This window comes from Monodelphis domestica, chromosome 4 (assembly GCF_027887165.1).
Source record: "Monodelphis domestica isolate mMonDom1 chromosome 4, mMonDom1.pri, whole genome shotgun sequence".
NCBI classification, from domain to species: Eukaryota; Metazoa; Chordata; class Mammalia; order Didelphimorphia; family Didelphidae; genus Monodelphis; species Monodelphis domestica.
Window position 1 is genome coordinate 419692261 of NC_077230.1, and position 17835 is coordinate 419710095.

A 17835-nucleotide genomic window follows, 5' to 3' on the forward strand; every position below is an offset into this window, starting at 1 on the left:
TGGCCATGCCTTTCTAAGGGGGGGGGGGCCGGGGGTCTGACTGCACCCCACTCTTGGGAGAAACAAATGACTCAGGAGGCCTAGATCAAGGGATGGGAATATTTTAAATAGAAGCTGCATACAGCCGGGGAGCAGATGAGGCCAGCCTGGGCCAGAAACCTTCCCTTCCTCCCCAGTAGTCCAGGCTGCCCATGGAGGGAGAGCCCAAGGGTGAACCTGCAGATTGGGGTCCCTGGGCCTGGCCTGGCCTCAGCAATGGGCGTGGGGAGGTTGCATGAGCTTCCAAAGCCGAATGGTCTCCTGGGGGTCCCGAGGCTGGACCAGCACCAGGCTCTGCTGGGCGCAGGGGTTATCCTGCTTGCCTCTGGTGGGCCAATTGGTAAGGAAGCCCGGGTGGTTTTGGGGCGCCAGGCCCAGGGCTTGGAAGCAGAGGCCCGTGTAGACGTCGTCGATAGGGAAGGGGACCACCCGCCGGGCGGCCTGGAGCAGCCAGGGGACCAGCCGCCCGGCAAACACGTAGCCACCCCCGCTGGCGTAGGCCGGGTACGGCCCATCGTAGAAGGTTTCAGGCACATAGTAGGGCCCTTTGGGCGTCCGGATGGGTAGGGCCTGGTCGAAGACGTGGCCCAGGTAGAGGGTGCGGCCAGTGGCCGGCGGCAGCCCTCGAAGCACCCCAAGCAGAGCCCGGAGGTTGACAAAGCTGTCGTCCTGGGCCCGGAGGACGAAGGTCACCTGCGGACAGTGGCGGGCCAGCCAGCGCAAGAGCAGCACGTCCAGGAGGCTGCGGTTGAAGGGCACGTCCAGGAAATCCCACAACAGCAGGTCCCGGTACCGCCGGCTCTCCCACTCCACCAGGGGCCCCAGGTCGGGGCCCAGCTCTCCCTGAGGAGAGCCCAAGAGGAAGAGGAGGCGGACCCCATCCTCCGGCGCCCCCCAAGTCTCCCGAATAGCCTGGCGCTCCCCGAAGCGGCCAGCGGACGACTTCACGGCCAGCAGCAGGTAGGGGGCATCGGCGTCTGGGCAGCCAGGGACCGCGGAGCCCGACTCCCACCGGGGGTAATCTCGGCAGGCAGCCGAGAGGAGGAAGCGCCGGTGAGCCTCGGGGTAGGAGGAGAAGTCTGGGATCTCGGCCGCCGCAGCCTCCCCCCAGGTCCGGCAATCCCCTGCCGCAGAGCCGGCCCCCGTGGGCAGGGCCTGCAGCTGCCTCTGTTGGCGATTCCAGAAGGCGGTGGCTAGGGGTCCGGTCTGTCTCAGGCGGGCAGAAAGGTTGGCAGGAAGGGAGGGCTCCGGCGGGAGGGCGCTGGGCTGGCTCAGGGTCTCCGGCCCCCGGCCCTCCCCGCGCCTCTTGGGCCGGAGCGGGTCCGAGCTCCACTCGATGTAAACCTTGAGAGCCAGCAGGGTGAGGCCGGCCAGGACACAGAGCAGACACTTGGAGCAGCGCATGGCAGGGGGAGCTCGGCCCGGGCCTACCGCTCAGCCCTCACCTCCATGACCCGGGCCCTTCTCCAGGCCGGGGGACCTCCTCCCTCCTCCCAGAGCCTGGCGTCCTGGGCCCCCAACACTCACGGTGGGTGGGGTGGGCCGGCCCGGCCCGGCCGCCTGCTCCGCCCGGGTCAGGCTCCTCCGCGGCCGCCTCCCTCCCAGCCCGAGTCTGTGTGGAGGGGAGGGGAGCGGGGAGCCCCCAGGGGCCAGGGAGCGGCAGGGGCGGGGCTGGGAGGAGACAGAGAGAGATACTGACGACGGGGCGTGCCGGGGCCGGGCCAGGGGCCGGGAGGAGGCTGGGAACCCGGCCCCCAGACACGGGGGGCCCCCGAGGGGCCCGGAAAGGGCCCAAAGGGCCAGCCTCGGCCAGGGGCGCACGCGGGGAGGGAGGAGGGACGGACGTGAGGGCGCGAGGATGCTGAGAGAGGCCGAGGGGGTGAGAAGCTCCTTCCTCCAGGGCTGAGCCCGGGCAGGTCTTCGCGCCCCACCCCTCACCTCCCCGGCGGGACCTAACGAATTTCCGGCCCTCTTGGGAAATAGAGGCTGTTTGCCTCTCGGGGAGTCCCCAGGCTCCTCTTAGTCAACAAACACTCCCTCCCCGCGGGGGGGGGGGGAGGCGCAGAGGAAGGAGTTCCCCTCCCCCATCCATTCCCCCCAAGCGTCCCCCCCATCCGTTCACTTCAGACTTGGTTCATTTCTCTTTTATTTAACGTACTCGGAAGCCAGGCGTCCCGCCTCGGCAGGGAAGGTCAGTGCTGCCCCTGCAGGTGGGGGTCCGGGAGCCGGCCCGAGCCTCGAGGGGCTCCTCCCGGCAGGCTCTGGGGTAGCCCGGCCAATGTTAACTTCGGAACTTCACTTTGCACATCTGTAAAATGGAGCCTCGCCGGGAGGGGGCCGGGCTGGAGCTCGCCATTATTGCCATTGTTATTGTTATTGTTCCTGGGAGGTCTGCGCCCCTCCCCCCTCCGGGAGCCTCCAGACCGGTTTCCAACCACGTTTATCCTCTGGGCCAGAAGGGAGGGGGAGGGGCCGTGGGGAGCCTCGGAGCCGGCTCTAAAGAAGCCCGGGAGGGGAGGGCTCCTCTTCCCTCAGACACCACATCTAGAGGGAGGGAGGGGCCAGCAGCATCTCCTGGTTCCCATCCCCCCCCCCTGGACTGAGTGGAGGTGGGGGAGGCAGGTGGGCAGAGGAGAGAAGAGCAAGGGATGGGGCCGTGGGAAGGGGAGCAGGGGAAGAAGGCCATGTTTCCCCCAGAATCCTCCCTGCCCCATCTGCCTGTGGGCAGGCGTCAGAGCAGAGGGGCCCCCTACCCTGCGGCCTTCTCCTCCTCCTCCTCCTCAGAGAGGGGCTCCAGCCCATCGGCATAGTCTGCCCCGACCACCTCACAGTCCGGCAGCATCTCTTCCACCAGAATTTGGGTGAGGCCCTTATTGGACACGGCTGGGAGGTCCGAGATGTCCAGTCGCTGCAGGTTCCTGGAGTACCAGTTTGGGGTGGTAGATGAGGCAGGATTGGGGTGGGGGACCCAACACCGCTGCATGCCCCTGTGAGCCTTGGAAGGGGAGGAGGGGAGGAGGGGCCTTACCCCAGGTGGTGGAGGCACGCCAGGCCTCTCTCCGTGACCCGGGGACAGCCGGCCAGCGAGAGCTCCTGCAGGCAGCTGCTTAGGGAGTGCAGGCGGCTCAGGCACCAGTCGTCCACGTAGGGGCAGCCACACAGCCTCAGGGACCTCAGCGCCGGCAGGAACACTGGCCAGGGGGCGAGACGGGTGACTTGGGACCTCCAGCCTCAGACCAGAGGAAGCCTGGCCCTGCACCTGCCCCGCCTGCCCCCTCACCCAGGTTTTCCAGGCCGTAGTAGTTGATGACACAGCCGCTAGCATCCACCTCCTCCAGGAGCAGCATTTTGAGCTGAGGAGAGTTCCGAAGGAATTGGCGCATGTCCTGGGCGCCGATCCACTCCTGACCCTGGAACCTGGGGAGCCAAGGCAGGGAAGTTAGTGGGGGTCTCTGGCCCCCCACCCTGTCATCTACCTTCCTGAATCCTTCCGTTCCTGAGCCAGATGATGTTTGTAAAGCCTGGCATGTAGCGGGTCCCGTGTAAACGTTCAGCCCCTCCCTCCCTTCACAGCCAAGTGTCCCCAGCCCCTCTGGGGACCCTCAAATCCAAATCCCCCAGTTATCCAGTGGAACCCTTCCAGACTCCTAAAACTGCTCAAATTCTCCAGATCTCCTACAGGGTCCCCAAAGCCTCGGGCTTCCTTACCTGACCGCCCCACCCTGGGTCAGGACAAAGTAGGCGGCTGCTACATTGGGGCCGAAGTGTTTCGCTGTGTAGCTGAAGGTCCTGAGTTAGAGGGGAGGAAAGGAGAGGCCGGATAACAGAGAAGAGACTCCCTCCCACACCTGGTCAGGACATCAGCATATCTGGTTCTGAACCAGGCTCTGAGACTCTGGCCTCAGTTTACCTCTCCCCCTACATAAAGAAACATCTGTACTTGGGTCAAATGTGGCAGGAATCATGGCTGCGTGAAGATGCTGTCATGCCAGAGAGAAGACTGCCCATCCTCCAATCTAACTCTTGATTCCAGAGGTGCTAGACAAAAGGTGGGTCCTAGGAGACAGTATAGCCTGGGGATGGGGTCCTCCTCGAGGCCAGGCCTGCTCGGGAGACATGTGGGCCACTCTTGGAAGTATGAGGACAATTGTAAAAAAGGAAACTTGTTAGGCTTCCCTGAATCTGCTGCCTGCAGCTCCAGTTCCAAGACTTTAGGACTGACTCAGTGAGATCCTGGTTCAGTGCTTTCTCCTGGGCCTCAGTTGCCCTCTCTGTACAATAAGGGGATTGACTCTGAGGCCTCCAAAGGTTTTCCTAGCACTGATGTTCTAGGATCATCTCACTTTTTTACATTTGGCCCTGCTGGCCTCGGTGTCCCTCAAAGACCTTCCCTCAGCACTCACTTGTTTTTCCTATATAGGTTCCAGCTCCAGAAACTGAAAATCCATTCTCGAAGTTGCTGCACATCATAGAATCGGGAAGTCATGCTGCCCAGCAGCCCCTTCTTGGAGTCAGGGTCACCCTGACTCAGGTCATATTTAGGGTTAGGGCCTTGGCCCAGGCTACTCTGGCTGCTCAGGGTCCTGGAAGGCCCTCTTCTCCATGAGGCAGGGCAGCAAGCTCGGAGAAGCTAGAAGGAGAGATACAGAGACAGAGGAAAAGAGAGAAAGAGGGAAAGAAGGAGATAGAAATAGGGAGGAAGAGAGAAAGAGCAGAGAGAGAGGAAGGGAAAGATAAAGAAGGTGGAGGGAAGGATGGAAGGAGAGAGTGGGGAAGGAGGAGAGAAAAGCAAAGAGAAATAGGAAGGAGAGAAGAGAAAGGGAAAGGGGAGAGAGGGAGAAAAGAGCAGAGACAAGAGAGAGAGGGAAGAAGAGATGGAGAGGAGAGGGAAAGGGGAAAGAGGCAAAGAGAAATAGGGAGGGAGAGAGAAGGGCAGAGAGGGAGGGAAGGATAAAGGAGGGGGTGGGGAAGGATAGAAGGAAGGAGAAAGAGGGGAAGGAGAAGAGGAAAGCAAAGAGATAGGAAAGAGAAAAGAGAGGGAAAGGGGGAGAGAGGGAGACAAAGAGAAATAAGGAGAGGGAGAAAAGAGCAGAGAGGAGAGAGTAAGGGAAGACAAGATGGAAAGGAGAGGGGAAAGGGGAAAGAGGCAAAGAGAAATAAGGAGGAGGGAAGAGAGGAAGGCAAGAAGAGAGAAAGAAGATCGAAGAGAAGAAGGGAAGGGGAGAGGAAAGAGAGCAAGGGAGAAAGAAGAGAGGAAGGAGGAGAAAGGGGGTGAGAAAGCAGTCTTGTGATGGACAGGCTGGGGCTGGGGCCTTACAGGTTCTCCACCCCCTGAATTCTCTCCTAAGGGCCCAGATTCTTTCTCCAAATTTTCTTGTACACTTCAATTCCCAAATTCTCCACACCCCAATTAATTCTAAATCTCCCCCTACCCCTCGAAGCGAACCTTCAAATCATCCCACCCAATTGTTTTGGACCGGGACCAAACATTCTAGGCTCATCCCCGTTCCCAGTAAGGCTCCGCCCCCGAGTCTATCCGGCTCACATCCTAGGTGCACCTGCTTCGGTCACCAAGCCCTCTAAGCAGCCCTTCCCCAGCAGCCTCCGCCCCCAGGGCGTCCCTTTCCTCACAGCCTCCCCTCCTTTGCTTGCCCCGCCCTTGTTTCTCCTCCCCTGAAGGTCCTGCCTCCGGCTTGGCCCACCCCACTTCCCCTAAGCCCCACCTCCTCGGTGGAGAAACTTCATTCCAAAAGCCTTCATTGGTTCTTCCTCTCTCCTCGTTCCCCCATTGGCTTGTTAATCCACGCGCCCCTTCATTTCCCATTGATTTTTGTAGCTAGCAGTTTCCTATTCTTATTGGCTGTCCCACGATCTGGCTATTGGCCTGCCCCCGAGTCCGACCTTCCCGTGTCCCCTATTGGCCCGACGTTCAAGCCCTCCGGAAACTTATTAACTCTCCGAGATCCAGTGCCCCACCCTAGGCATTTGCGAGGCGAGTTTAGGAAGAACTCAGTCCTAGACGCCACCCTTCGTCGGTGACCCTGGACCAGTCTAGGAACCTACCGCTCTGGGCGCCGCCATGTTGGTTCTTTCCTCTGACTAGAGGCCTCTCCCTCGCGACTGCCTAGTCATTGGCTCGTCCTTCTTGAGGTCCCGCCCTCCGATGACATTTATTGGATTTTCCCTCCCATGTCAACTCTTTCGGCCATACCCGGGCTTCTCTCTTGAGGCCCCGCCTCTAGGTGGGAACTAGTCACACCCACCTTATTACCCACCTTTAGGTCGTTCATTGGTTCCTTCCTTTTTGAGGCCGGCCCCTTTTTAAAGGCGCCATAGCCTTCCAATTGAGCATCTTTTTGGACCCCTGAGCTCCCCTATCACCCTCCTTCCTCTAAGTTGTTCCCCAAGTCTGCTCTCCATCCCTCCTGCTGCAAGGTCAGGACGTCCGCGGCCCTGACGGCTGAGGCTCCCACAGCAGGGCCCCCTCGCAGCAGAAGGGATTGTGGGTAGACGGCTGGACCTGGGTACGTAGGACTTTGGCCCTTCGAGGCCAAGTGACCCAGACTGCGCAGTGAAATGGAGGCCTTGGGGCAGCTAACCATGGCCGGGCTGGCCCCGCTGGAGTTGGGGCCTCCGCCTCGTGCCCTGCGGGACCCTGTTGGGCCTTGCAGCTGGCCAGAGACCGGAGCCGAATCCCTGCCCAGCATTGACTGGGTGTGGGACCAGCTGGTGAGAGACAGAGTCGAAAGGGACAGAGAGATGGGGAAAGAGAGTCAGACAGAGATAGGGAGAGATGAAGAGAAACAGAAAGATGGGGAGAGACACAAATACAGTGAGAGAGAGGAGAGAGACAAATATAGAGACAGAGAGATGGGAAATCTATTCAGAGAGAGAAAGAGGGGGACAGAGAAAAAGAGAGATGAAGAGGGAAAAAAACAATTGAAAAGAGAGAGACAGAAATAGAGCCGAGAAAGATACAGAGGGAATAGACCAGGGGAAGGAGAGAGAAAGGAAGGGGCTGGGAAAGATACTCAAAAAAACAAGAGATAGAGGGAGCAGCTAGCTCCATTAGTGGATGAACACCAGGCCTAGAATCTGGAGAACCTGATTCAAACAGGGCCGCAGATACTTACTAGTTTAATCACTTAACTCCGATTTGCCTAGCCTTTGCCCCTCTTCAAGTTGTTACTAAGACAAAAAGTAAGGGGGGTTGTTTTTGTTTTTTGTTTAGAGAGACACAGAAAAAAAGAGACACTAAAATAGAGATGGAAGCCGGGGAAGATAGAGAGAAATGGAGAAAGAGACATAGAGAGAAGCATTAAAACAGAGAGAAACAGAGGCACACACAGACTCTAAAACAGAGACAGACAGATAGGCTGAAATGGAGACACCAAAGCACAGAGACAATGAGGAAGAGATAGACAGTCATAGAATGAAATATCAAGACAGACCTGGGTACAGACCCAAAAATACAGAGCTAGAGAATCACAGGGATAGACAGAGACACAAAGATGGACAAAGAAGGGTTTAGATAGAAAGAGACCCACTGAGTTGGTGGGAGAGGAGTGGGGGTTAGACCAGCAGAGGGAGACTCTCCAAGGATAGAGGAGCAATTGGAGCAAATCCATTGATCCATATGTGATGGGGACACAGCAAAGAGGAAGTGGAGAGACAGGAGAGAGACAAAGATAGCCAGAATAGAGATGAAGAAAGAAAAAGACAGAAACAGAATAGAGGTGGTGAGATGGAGAGAGAGGAATGGAGGTATCTTGCCCCTGCAGTGGGAATGGACTCTTAACGCTACCTCTCCCCTGTCTTTCTGCCTCATATTGCCTTGAGAAATTGGACTAAGAAGAGAGAATTAGGAACAGAGGGAGGCATAGAAGGGCAAAAGAGATACACAGAGATGGGAAAGAAGAAGAAAGCCAGAACCAGTAAGAGCCAGGCCGTGCTGGGTGAGGATCGGGAGATGTGGCCACTGGGGAAAGGTTCAACAGTTCCTATGGTAGAGGTGGCCATGGTGGGGAATGGTGTACCTGCCAGAGTAAACAACTGCCAAGGGTAAGGGGTAGAGGTGGCAGGGAAAAAGCAGCAAGCTCCTCATCTGAGGTCTGAGTCTGCTGGTTCCCCTCACAAACATTCTTCCTCTCCAACAGTGGAGCCTGCGGAGAATGGATATACTACTGTTTAACCAGCTGTGCACTCTGAGCCTAGAGATCCAGGCGCTTCAGGAAGAGACAGAGATCGACCAGGATGGAGAAGGAGGGAACCTGGGAGCCTCCCCACCAAACTGGCTTATCCCTGACTTTGAAATCACTCTCTGAGAACCTGAGGAGCCACTTTAAGGACCTCCGTATGCCCCACTCAGAGCCTGCACAACCTCCATGAGATTCAAGAAGATTAGCACACATTTTCGGACAAAAGCAAGTATTTATAGTCGATGGCTATTGAGCTCTTGCCCTGGATGAGACCGATGCAGTGTTTGCGAACGAATCAAATTACAGATGAGAGAATATCACAATTAATTATAATAATGGCATGTAAATTTTCTGGCAAAAAATAGATGTTTTGTTGGTTTTGATGTTTGCAGATGAGAAATGGCATGGATGCTTGCTGATTATATATAGATATTAAGTGAGAGTCAAGGAAGCAACGAAGTGGCTCAGTGGATTGAGAGCCAGGCCTAGAGACAATACATTCTGGGTTCAAAGCTGGCCTCAGATACTGACTAGCTATGTTATCATGGGCAAGATACCCACCATTGCCAAGTCCTTACAGCTCTTCTGCCTTAGAGCCAATCCCCAATATTGACTGTAAGATGGAAGGTAAGGGTTTTTTAAAAATTAAAAATAAATGAGAGTTAAGTTTTCAAAGGTTCAGATCCTAGAATATGAAGCTTACAAAGACTTTAGACATCATGTAGTCTGACCCCCTCCGTTTACAGATGAGGAAACAGACCTGAGCGATAAAGAACCTTGGCTGAGGTTACCCTGGGAAGTGAGAGGAGAGGGAGGAATATGGGAGATGACCAGGTCCTCTGACCCCATCCCCCATGCCGTGCTCTGCCCATTAGGCCATCCTGCTGTTCAGTCTGGAGATTCCAGAAATGAGTGATCACTGTTTGCCCATGAGCTCTGACAGCAAAGCAGATGTTTCAGGTAAAAGAAGGCTGATTATCTCAATGATGTGAATGTCGGCAAAGATGGCGCTGACCTGGATAAGATGTACTTGTTTCAAGGGAGCAGATGTTGACAAAAATTCTGAATTCTTTGTGGCCAGGATCCCAGGTTTTGCTGAAAAGATGCCAGATTTTCATTGATCCATGTGTTTGCAAGTGAAATACCTAGAAGCATCAAATGGTTGCTGCAAGGAAGAGTTGAAGAAAGTTCCCTTGTGATCTACCAATTCAGAGAAAAGAGAAATCCGTTCAGGCTTGGGAAAGGGTAAGGTAATGGGGTGTCCAGAGGCTCTCATTGATCACCAGGACTGCCTAGATTGACTTTTGCCTCCTGGAGCCAGATCTTGAGCTGCTGGACAATCCTCTGTTGGAGAGGAAGGAGAGAGTCAGAATTGAGTCCTCTCCCCAGACCACCTCACCTCTCTTCCCACCATCATATTTTGATTTAGAAGTAAGAAAGGCTGAGAGTCCGTGGGGCATAACTTTTTTTTTTTTTAAACCCTTACCTTCCGTCTTGGAATCAATACTGTGTATTGGCTCCAAGGCAAAAGAGTGGTAAGGGCTAGGCAATGGGGGTCAAGTGACTTGCCCAGGATCACCCAGCTGGGAAGTGTCTGAGGTCAAATTTGAACCTAGGACCTCCCTTCTCTAGGGCTGGCTCTCAATCCACTGAACTACCCAGCAGCCCCCATGGGGCATAACTTTTTTAAAAGGCCTTGAAAATAAGTCTACCCACCCGAAAACAAGGCCTGCTAACCTGTCGCCCTAGGTATAGGCTGGGAGGATCTGAAGGCTGGGGTGGGGCCATGTCCGAGCAGTGGGATGTGCCCCTCATGAGCATGGCTGGCTCTGAGGGGCCAAGGGCCTGGAGCACACTCAGCACATGCCAAGGATCAATATCTCCTGGGAAGAAGAAGAGGAAAGGAAATACTGAGAGGGGACAAGTAAAACTGACTTGAGAGTGAGGGCCTCTGGGTACCCCAACCCACCCCTTACCATTGACAAAGAACACACGGGTAGCCCCTGGGCTCCAGCCACCATAGTAGGTGTTGGTCCAGTTCACAGCTTGGGCCACAGAGGTGGGCGAGAGCCCAAACACCTGAGCACACAACTGAAGCTGGTCGGACAGCGTCTTGCGCCTGGAGAAGGGGCAGCTGGGATCCTTACAAGTGATATCTGAAGAGAAGAAGAAGGAGATTATGGGGAGGGAATTCCACGGCCACTCGGCAAATGTCCGTGGGTAGTAGGTTAGAGTTAGAGGTGTACTCGGGCACTCGTAACACTTGTTATGCTGGCGTTCCTAGTTACGTGCACACTGAGTTTTGTCAGGAGGACCGTGGCCTCCAGAGGTGGTGGGCTCCCTTTCCCAGGAGGTCTTCAAGCACAGCCTGGAGGACCACTTGTGGGAGATGCCTTTCTTGTATGGGTTGCTCTATGCGGTGACCAAAGTCCTGTCCAACTGGGAGACGTGATTCTGTGACGAGGCCCTCTGCCCTATTTGTAGGGTGTTGTCTATGGTTCCCAAACATGGGTACGGGTGGCATGAGAGCCCTGGGTACACGGAGGAGGCTATTTGATAGGCACGGTGGGCAGAAGGTCAGGCCCCAGACAAAGATGGATGGATGAGATATCATCACTTACAGTATCCAAACTCTGTACACGTTTGATAGAACCACTGCCTGTAGCCCAGGCTCGCAGCTTGTGGGTTGGTATCCTTCAGTTCAGCCAGGGCAGCTGCCTTGGAGCTGGGTAGGCACGGGAGGCCCAGAGTCTGGAGCACAAGCTATAAGAAAGGATCGCCGAGTCCCAGGGAGGAAGCTGGGTCCTCAGATCCTCAGGGTCCCTGGACGGCAAAGCCAGACCCTCACCTGGATGGCGTCCTGGAGTCCTGAAAGGGGCCCTCTGCTCTGGTTGGCCAAGACAAGGTGGCAGAGACCTCTCACGTCCAGGGGAGCTCCAGCCTGCTGGTCGTACTGCACCACTCCCTCCACCAGCCCCTCCAGCTGCTCCAGGAGCTCAGCCTGATCCTCAGGGGCCTCCAGAGACCCACACGCCCTTACCTCTGCTTGCACCACAGCCCGAGTCTCACCGCCCTCAGACAGGCGATCATCTAGCTCGGAGAAGGCCTGGGCCATGGCCCTCTGGCACTACCAAGATGGATGGTAGTCAGGGGTCCTCCCTCCCGTCGGTCTTCCTTTCCCCTCCAGTCGCCTCTAGCTATGGCGGCCTAGTTGTCTCTGGGCTCCCCTTTCCTGTCTCCCATTAGCAGAAACCAGACACCAGAGTCATCCTCTAGACTCCCCGCATCTAGACCTGGGAGGGAGAGACCCCCAAGGCTCTCTGGTTCCCCCCAATCCCCCCCTTATCCCCCGTGCTGCAGAGGAAGACATTTAGCCCAAGAAGGGAGAGGCTTTGGTCAAGGACCCCCAGGCTATAGATGGCGGCAGAGCCAGTATTAGAAACCAGCGAACCTCTTCCCTTTCTGGATGGGGACACGGAGGCCCCAGAAGGTCTTTCAGGCGCCCACTAGAACCTGGACTTCCCCAGGCCTTACAGGGACAGAGGGTCCACCTTCCATCCTAGGCGTTCCCTAGTCCAGGCCTCCCTCCCGGGGCCATCCCTCCTCGGGGGAATGCCTCCCCTCCAGGCAGGGCCTGGCGCCCGTCTGGCTGTCCGTTCCTTCCCAGTGGGGACCAGTGGGCCAGCGAGTCCTGGATCTGGCCCTAAATGAAACAATCCCTACTCAAGGAATCTACATTCTAAAGGGCCCACACTTGAGTCCCCCTGGAGAGTACCTTGGGGGAGCCCCCCACTTGTGGGTCTGCCAGGCTTCTGGACACTACCTGGGGGAGAAAGCAGGGCAGCGGGCTCCAAATCCGGCCTCCATACCCTTCCCCAAAGCCGGGTCCCTCCCTCCTTGTGCCCACTGCCCAGACTGATTTACCCAATTGTAACCGGAAAAGTCCAGCTGGGCTTGCACAGGAGCTGAAGAGGCCACGGCTGCCCAGATGAGGTGGGGGTACTAGAGGAGGCGGCGGAGAACGGCCCATGAGTCCCAGGGAGGATGCCCTCCCCCTGGGCCTAGGCCTGTGTCCTAGAGAGAGCCTTGCTTGGATCCTGGCGGATGTCTCCTTGGCCCACCCTCCCCTCCCCCTGCTCCCAGGGTCTAGGGAGGGAAGCTCTTGAACCTTCAGCCGGGCCCAGGCCGCCAGGGAGCCAGCATAGGACCCTCCGAAAGCAATCCAGGGACTGGAGGCCGAGATGTTGTAGATTCCAGAGAGACGGAGGCGGGCAGAGGCCACGTCCGCCAGGCTGAGGACCGAGGACAGACGGACAAGGCAGAGACAGAGCATGAGACAAACCTCTCATCCCGAGGCACCGGAAGACCCACGTCTGTCCCGACCCCCTAACTCCAGCCTCCTCCTCTGTGGAATGAGGAGGGGGAGCCCCGCGGCAGGGAAGGCCGCCTCACACACGCACAGAAAGACACAGAGACTGAGAAGGGGGAAGGCGGGGGGGGGGGGGGGGGGGGCTTCCGGGGCTGCCCAGGCCTCCCCCCGCCAGAAGACATCCAGGTGACTGAGGAACAGGGCCAAATGCCCCAGGAGGACACCCCGACCGGGCCCTGCCGCGCTAGGGTGGATGGACAGAGAGACGCCTCATCCTCCCCTCTTCTCCCTGGACAACACCCACTCACGCGTGGCGGCTGGACAGGAAGCGGAGCTGAGCCCCATCAAGTCCCCTTGGGGGGATGCTCTGTCCATAAAATCGGTGCTCCAGGGATATCACCAGGGCCCCCCAGCTGGCGGCCAGGGTCCCAGGGTGACCTGAGGGAAGGAGAGACAGCCGTGCCCGGTTAGGGACCACCCAGCCTCAGCTTGGATACCCCGGGCGATGGGGAGCTCATTGCCTCCCAAGGCTTCAGAGTATGCCTCCAAGCCTGGTGGCCTCCTCTTAGGGCTCCCATCTGCAGCCCTTTTATACCTTTCCACACGGAGCTTGGCCCAAGGCTGCCTTCACCCCCAATGTGCAGGAAAACGGGAGCACGTGGGGGCCGCCAGTGTCCGACATTCACCCAGTACCTCTGAGGGGGGAGATGGAAGCAGTCACGTTTGGCACCCACAGACAGACAGAACAGCCACCCCCACTCCTCTGGCCCTCACTGGCCCTGTGAGGAAGAACGCTCCAGACTTACCTCCCCGTTATAGAGCAGGAAATGGGTAGAGAGAGAAAGTAACTTATCCCCTTCCCACCAGCTTTCTTGGGACTATGGGTCCATCACTCCCATTAAAACTCTGTGGCTCAGTGGTTCGAGTTCTGGGTTCAAATTTGACCTCAGATACTTCCTAGTTGGACAAATCACTTAACCCTCTTTGCCTGGCCCTTAAAGAACTTACTGTGGGGGGCAGCTCAGTGGATGGAGAGTCAGGCCCAGAGACAGAAGGTCCTGGGTTCAAATCTCGTCTCCGACATTTCCCACTGTGTGACTCTGGACAAGTCACTTGACCCCCATGGCCTAGCCCTCACTGCTCTTCTGCCTTGAAACCAATACACAGTATGGATTCTAAGACAGACACCCTAGGGTTTTTCTAAAAGAGAAGCCCAAACCCCAACCATCCCACTTCCCTATTTGTCCTGGCCTTCAGTGCTTCCACGCCCCCAGGGTGATGGTGGGGTGTGAGAGCCAGGGCATCCCCTGTCGCCAGGAGGCTGGCAATCCCTGGGAACTAGAGCGCAAATACCCATCCTGGGGCAGGAAAATGAGCGATTTAATCCCTGGTTTGTTCCCTGGAGAGCAGATTCTCAGAGAAGAAGAGAAGCCGGACCAGGAAGAAGGCTGGAAAGCACTGGGGGAGGCTCTGGGCTTCGGAGGCTCGTTGGGGGGATCTGGGGCCCAGGATAGGTGGGAGAGGATGTGGGAGCTGAGCTGCCTCGCGGGGGGTGGAATTTGAACCCCGGAAGGGTACGCGCTGAGAGGCCCGGGCCAGGGGTGCTCTGAGAGATCAGGTCCTCGTGGAGGCCGGCCGGGCAGGGCCGAGGCTGACCTGGCGGAAGGAGCGCCCGTCGGAGCTGTTAAAAGGATCCAGCGGCTGCCAGAGCCAGCCCTCCGTCACCGAACTCGGCTCCCCCGGGCTCCGGCCCAGCCCAGCCTGCGCTTCTCGGACGTGGTCCCGCAGCCGGCTCAAGAGGGAGCCTGGAAGAGAAGGAGAAGGGCACGCCGGGCCTCCCCGGGAGATCCCCAGGCCTCTGGCGTCCGGGGTCCCGGGCTTGGGGGGACGGAGGAGACACACCTGCCGAGACGTCCCGGAGGGATGCCAGGAGAAGGGGAGCCAGCAGGAGAGCGGCAGGAGCCATTCCCAGACGCCTCGCAGAGGGGAACAGCCTGGCGCCGGGGAAGCCCTTATAACGGCCCCCTTTGGCTTCTGGCCAGTCCGAGGCTCGCTGGGACAAGCGTCTGTAGGAACCCCCCAAGCTCACCGGAAAGCGATGCTCAGGCAGCTACCGACTCGGCTTCCTCTTCTCGGGTTACTTCCCTAAAGGCCGCCTGGCTTTGGCGTCTCGTTCCCCCCCCACCCCCCTTCTCTCTCCATCCCAGGACCATAGAACCGTGGAGGGAGAAGCTCTCTAGTCCTGTCTCCCCCATTTTACAATAGGGGAAACTGAGGCTCGGGAAGGGGCCATGATTTGTTCATCAGCTAAAGAGCGGCAGCCAGGACTCCAAGCCAGCAAATGGGGCAGAAGGTGGTGACGGAGCCTCCAAGGAAGCCACGGCCGCCCGGGCCGAGAGATGGCCCGTGGAGATAGGCATCACGAGGAGCAGGACCAGATTGGAGTGCGTGGAGAAGTGGGGCAGCCCTAGGGTGTTGTTCAGGCACTTCACTCGAGAGTTTTCCTCGCCCAGGCACTGGAGTGGTTCGCCACTGCCTTCTTCCACTCATTTGACACATGAGGACACTGAGGTGACCAGGGTGGAGTGACTTGCCCAGGGCCACACAGCCAGGATCTGACACCAACTATTAATTCAGGCCTTCCCGATGCCGAGCCTGGCACTGCCCACTGTCCCACCAACGTGATGGATTCTATTTGAGTGGGGAGCGCCGGGAGGGGGCCGATTTGGACCCCAGAACTTCAGAAAACAGAAATGTTATTCAAATAAAATGTTAATTAAAAAAGGACACGGCAGCTGGTTGGAGAGTGATTGGACGGAGAAGACCTGAAGCTTGCAGGCTGGGGAATTAAAAGGCTTTTGAAATAATCCAGGGGAAGAGAGCGGGCCTGAACCCCCTTCCGTCCTTCGGCCCTCCTTCCTGCCTTTCCTATTTCTGTCCTCCACATTCCTAAGAGGGATCCCTCCATCTTTTCCTTCTCCCGCCCCAACCGTTCCCTCTTTTCCTCCCTCAGCCTCCTCCTCTCTCCCTCAGTTTCCCTTCCCCGTGGCCCTGTTCTGGGGTAAACCAAGGCTTCCCAGGCGAAGATGAGCCCAGGTCGGGGGTGCCTCGGACGTGGAAAGCACTTCAGGGCCTTCTGGGAGGGAGTCAGGGAGAGCGAGGTCTTGAATTCAGGGCGTTCTCCAATCCGCCCGTAACCCAGAAACCTGGGGAGCCTGGCCAGCCTTCCCCCCTGCTCTCCCTCCTCCATCTGTCCCAGGGATTAGGTGGATTAAGGTCTCAATTAATCTGCCCCCTCCCTCTCCGGGTGGGGGGAGGGCTGTCGTCCTCTGCAGCGAGACTGGCATTCAGGGACTCCAGCGTCGGCCATTCTGCACCCAGCTCGGAGCGGGCCGGGCCAGAGCTCAGAATCCACCTCCTGGACTTTCCTTAAGGACCTTCAACTGGCTGCACCTCACTGCCCATCTGTACAAGGAGGGGGTGACGGTCCTTTTGGGTGACCCCAAACCCAGCGGGGTGGACACTCGGGAAAGGCCGGGAGACCACACTAAGGGCCAGCATTCAGCCTGTTTGATTTGTCCAGCACAGGGCTACTAGGGGCCAGGCCCCCTTTGGGAAACCGAGGCAGCTCGGAGCATCTGGAACCCGCCGCCCCTCATCCCCGAGCACGAGGGTACTTCTACCTTGCTGGGGTGGTTCCTTTGCCCAGTAGGCGTCGTCCCCAAGGCAGTTCTTGTTTGAATAGGACGGGACTCGGTGTCCCCATTTCCCATCAGGCTCAGCCACCCTTCCCTCCCCCAAATCCCCTCTAAGTCAGTCACCAACCTGCTGAGAAGGCCCCAGGGACTGGCCAGGCTAAGAGGATTGGAGCTGGTGTTTGCAAAATTAGATCAGGGAGGGCGGGAGGGCGGGAGGCAGGGAGGGAACGCTGGTCTGTGGCCCAGGGAGACCTGACTATATCCGGGAGGGTACCCAGAAAGAGGTCGGAGACAGAAACACAGAAACAAGGTGGCAAAGGGGGAAACCGGTGGGTGGAGAAGAACAGGAGTTGGAAAGAGACCAAGTTGGGGAAACTGAGGCAGGATGCTGGAGACCAGAAAGAACAGGGACAGAGGTGGTAAAGGGGATCCCCCACTCCCAGTCCTTGTCACTTTCCCATCATTCCAAGAAACCAGATTCTTTGGGGGCTTTTAAATTTTTATTGAAATGGAACAAGTTAGGGGAGGAAGAGTTCTCTCACTACATGTTGACTCTCAAGAAGATCATCTAGGAGGTGAGGCTGCAGGAGGGTGAGGCTCTGGGAGGGAACAGGTGAGGACCCACTCTCAGGTCAGGACTCCAAAGGCTTCTTGGATGGTCCAGAAAATGCCCTGAGAACACAAGGGTCCAATGAGAAGGGCTAACTTGGAAAGAGGGGATGTCGTTGATTTTCACAAGGAACTGGAAATATACAGCTGCCCAAGGATGAGGACACGTCCAAGGGAACCCCAGCTGGAAGGGTCCTTTGAGGTCTGCGACAGTCCATTCTGCATGAGTAAACTGAGGCTGAGTGCATCAGAAGTGGATTTTGAACCTCGGTCCTGACCTTTGACTTCCAGTGTCTTTCAGGACCACCTCCAACAAGTCCTTCCTGCCGGCCACACTGGCCTCTTTGATGTACCTTAAAGAGAAAATATTCCCAAGCTCTCCCTTGCCTCTCCCCCATCCCCTTGAGGACTCCACTAAAATCCTGCTTTCTACAAGCTCTTCCCGATCCCCCCACTAATTCTAGTGGTCCATTCCCTATGCATCCTTTCTAAGGTTGGTGCCTATAATTGCCTGCACATTGAGAACAGTCATTTCAGTTCTCTCCAGCTTAGGAGGATTCATTGGGGGTTTTCTTGGCAAAGACACTAGAGTGGCTTGTCATTTCCTTCTCCAGCTCATTTTCCAGATGAAGAAACTGAGGCAAACAGGGTAAATGACCTGTCCAAAGAAGTGTCTTGAGGCTGGATTTGAACTCAGGAAGAGGAATCCTGACTCCAGATCCAGCACTCTTATCCACTATGTCACCTAGCAGGTTACTCAATATTTCCTTCTCTAGCTCATTTTCCAGATGAAGAAACTGAGGCAAACAGGGTGAAGTGACCTGTCCAAAGAAGTGTCTTGAGGTTGGATTTGAACTCAGAAAGAGGAATCCTGACTCCAGATCCAGCACTCTATCCACTATGTCACCTAACTGCCTTGACA

At 57.1% G+C, this 17835-nt stretch overlaps 4 protein-coding genes across 6 annotated transcripts; 1 reads left to right on the top strand and 3 right to left on the bottom strand.

Moving 5' to 3' along the window:
• Nucleotides 1-85: 85 nt before the first annotated feature.
• Nucleotides 86-1875, bottom strand: B3GNT8 (UDP-GlcNAc:betaGal beta-1,3-N-acetylglucosaminyltransferase 8). Its single transcript, XM_001372208.4, has one exon. The coding sequence runs from the start codon at nt 1441-1443 to the stop codon at nt 250-252; it is 1194 nt and encodes a 397-aa protein (XP_001372245.1). The 5' UTR covers nt 1444-1875; the 3' UTR covers nt 86-249.
• Nucleotides 1876-2168: 293 nt separating this feature from the next.
• Nucleotides 2169-6447, bottom strand: DMAC2 (distal membrane arm assembly component 2). 2 transcript variants are annotated; one of them, XM_056796234.1, is made up of 6 exons: nt 6315-6447; nt 4443-4669; nt 3748-3828; nt 3320-3456; nt 3068-3230; nt 2169-2957 (listed from the first exon to the last, which is right to left on the bottom strand). In XM_056796234.1, exons 1-6 carry the CDS (start codon nt 6327-6329, stop codon nt 2789-2791), a joined length of 792 nt encoding a protein of 263 aa, XP_056652212.1. In that variant the 5' UTR covers nt 6330-6447; the 3' UTR covers nt 2169-2788. The 2 variants fall into 2 exon arrangements, with proteins under 2 accessions (XP_056652212.1, XP_056652211.1); XM_056796233.1 differs by lacking the exon at nt 6315-6447 and adding an exon at nt 6103-6242.
• Nucleotides 6448-6615: 168 nt separating this feature from the next.
• Nucleotides 6616-8637, top strand: ERICH4 (glutamate rich 4). Its single transcript, XM_007491949.3, has 2 exons — nt 6616-6768; nt 8196-8637. The coding sequence occupies exons 1-2, from the start codon at nt 6616-6618 to the stop codon at nt 8361-8363; spliced, it is 321 nt and encodes a 106-aa protein (XP_007492011.1). The 3' UTR covers nt 8364-8637.
• On the bottom strand, nt 8450-14754 carry PRSS16 (serine protease 16). 2 transcript variants are annotated; one of them, XM_001372277.4, is made up of 12 exons: nt 14509-14752; nt 14263-14411; nt 13202-13301; nt 12915-13044; nt 12406-12529; nt 12162-12239; nt 12013-12060; nt 11086-11364; nt 10859-11000; nt 10214-10393; nt 9975-10120; nt 8450-9581 (listed from the first exon to the last, which is right to left on the bottom strand). In XM_001372277.4, the coding sequence occupies exons 1-12, from the start codon at nt 14570-14572 to the stop codon at nt 9510-9512; spliced, it is 1512 nt and encodes a 503-aa protein (XP_001372314.3). In that variant the 5' UTR covers nt 14573-14752; the 3' UTR covers nt 8450-9509. The 2 variants fall into 2 exon arrangements, with proteins under 2 accessions (XP_001372314.3, XP_056652208.1); XM_056796230.1 differs by having other exon boundaries at nt 9975-10393; nt 14509-14754.
• Between the last annotated feature and the right edge of the window lie 3081 nt (nt 14755-17835).

Bases quoted from the DNA above. Each gene is read 5' to 3' on its own strand.
- B3GNT8 (XM_001372208.4), bottom strand. From the start codon at position 1,443: ATGCGCTGCTCCAAGTGTCTGCTCTGTGTCCTGGCCGGCCTCACCCTG.
- DMAC2 (XM_056796233.1), bottom strand. The intron at 3,231-3,319 runs GTGAGGGGGCAG...CCCCCTGGCCAG, and splicing joins CTACGGCCTGGAAAACCTGG to TGTTCCTGCCGGCGCTGAGG. The intron at 2,958-3,067 runs GTAAGGCCCCTC...CTGGTACTCCAG, and splicing joins GCGTGCCTCCACCACCTGGG to GAACCTGCAGCGACTGGACA.
- ERICH4 (XM_007491949.3), top strand. From the start codon at position 6,616: ATGGAGGCCTTGGGGCAGCTAACCATGGCCGGGCTGGCCCCGCTGGAG. The intron at 6,769-8,195 runs GTGAGAGACAGA...CCTCTCCAACAG, and splicing joins ACTGGGTGTGGGACCAGCTG to TGGAGCCTGCGGAGAATGGA.
- PRSS16 (XM_056796230.1), bottom strand. From the start codon at position 14,572: ATGGCTCCTGCCGCTCTCCTGCTGGCTCCCCTTCTCCTGGCATCCCTC. The intron at 12,530-12,914 runs GTGAGTGGGTGT...CTCGGTCCTCAG, and splicing joins TTCCTGTCCAGCCGCCACGC to CCTGGCGGACGTGGCCTCTG. The intron at 12,240-12,405 runs GTTCAAGAGCTT...CGCCTCCTCTAG, and splicing joins CGGCCTGGGCCCGGCTGAAG to TACCCCCACCTCATCTGGGC.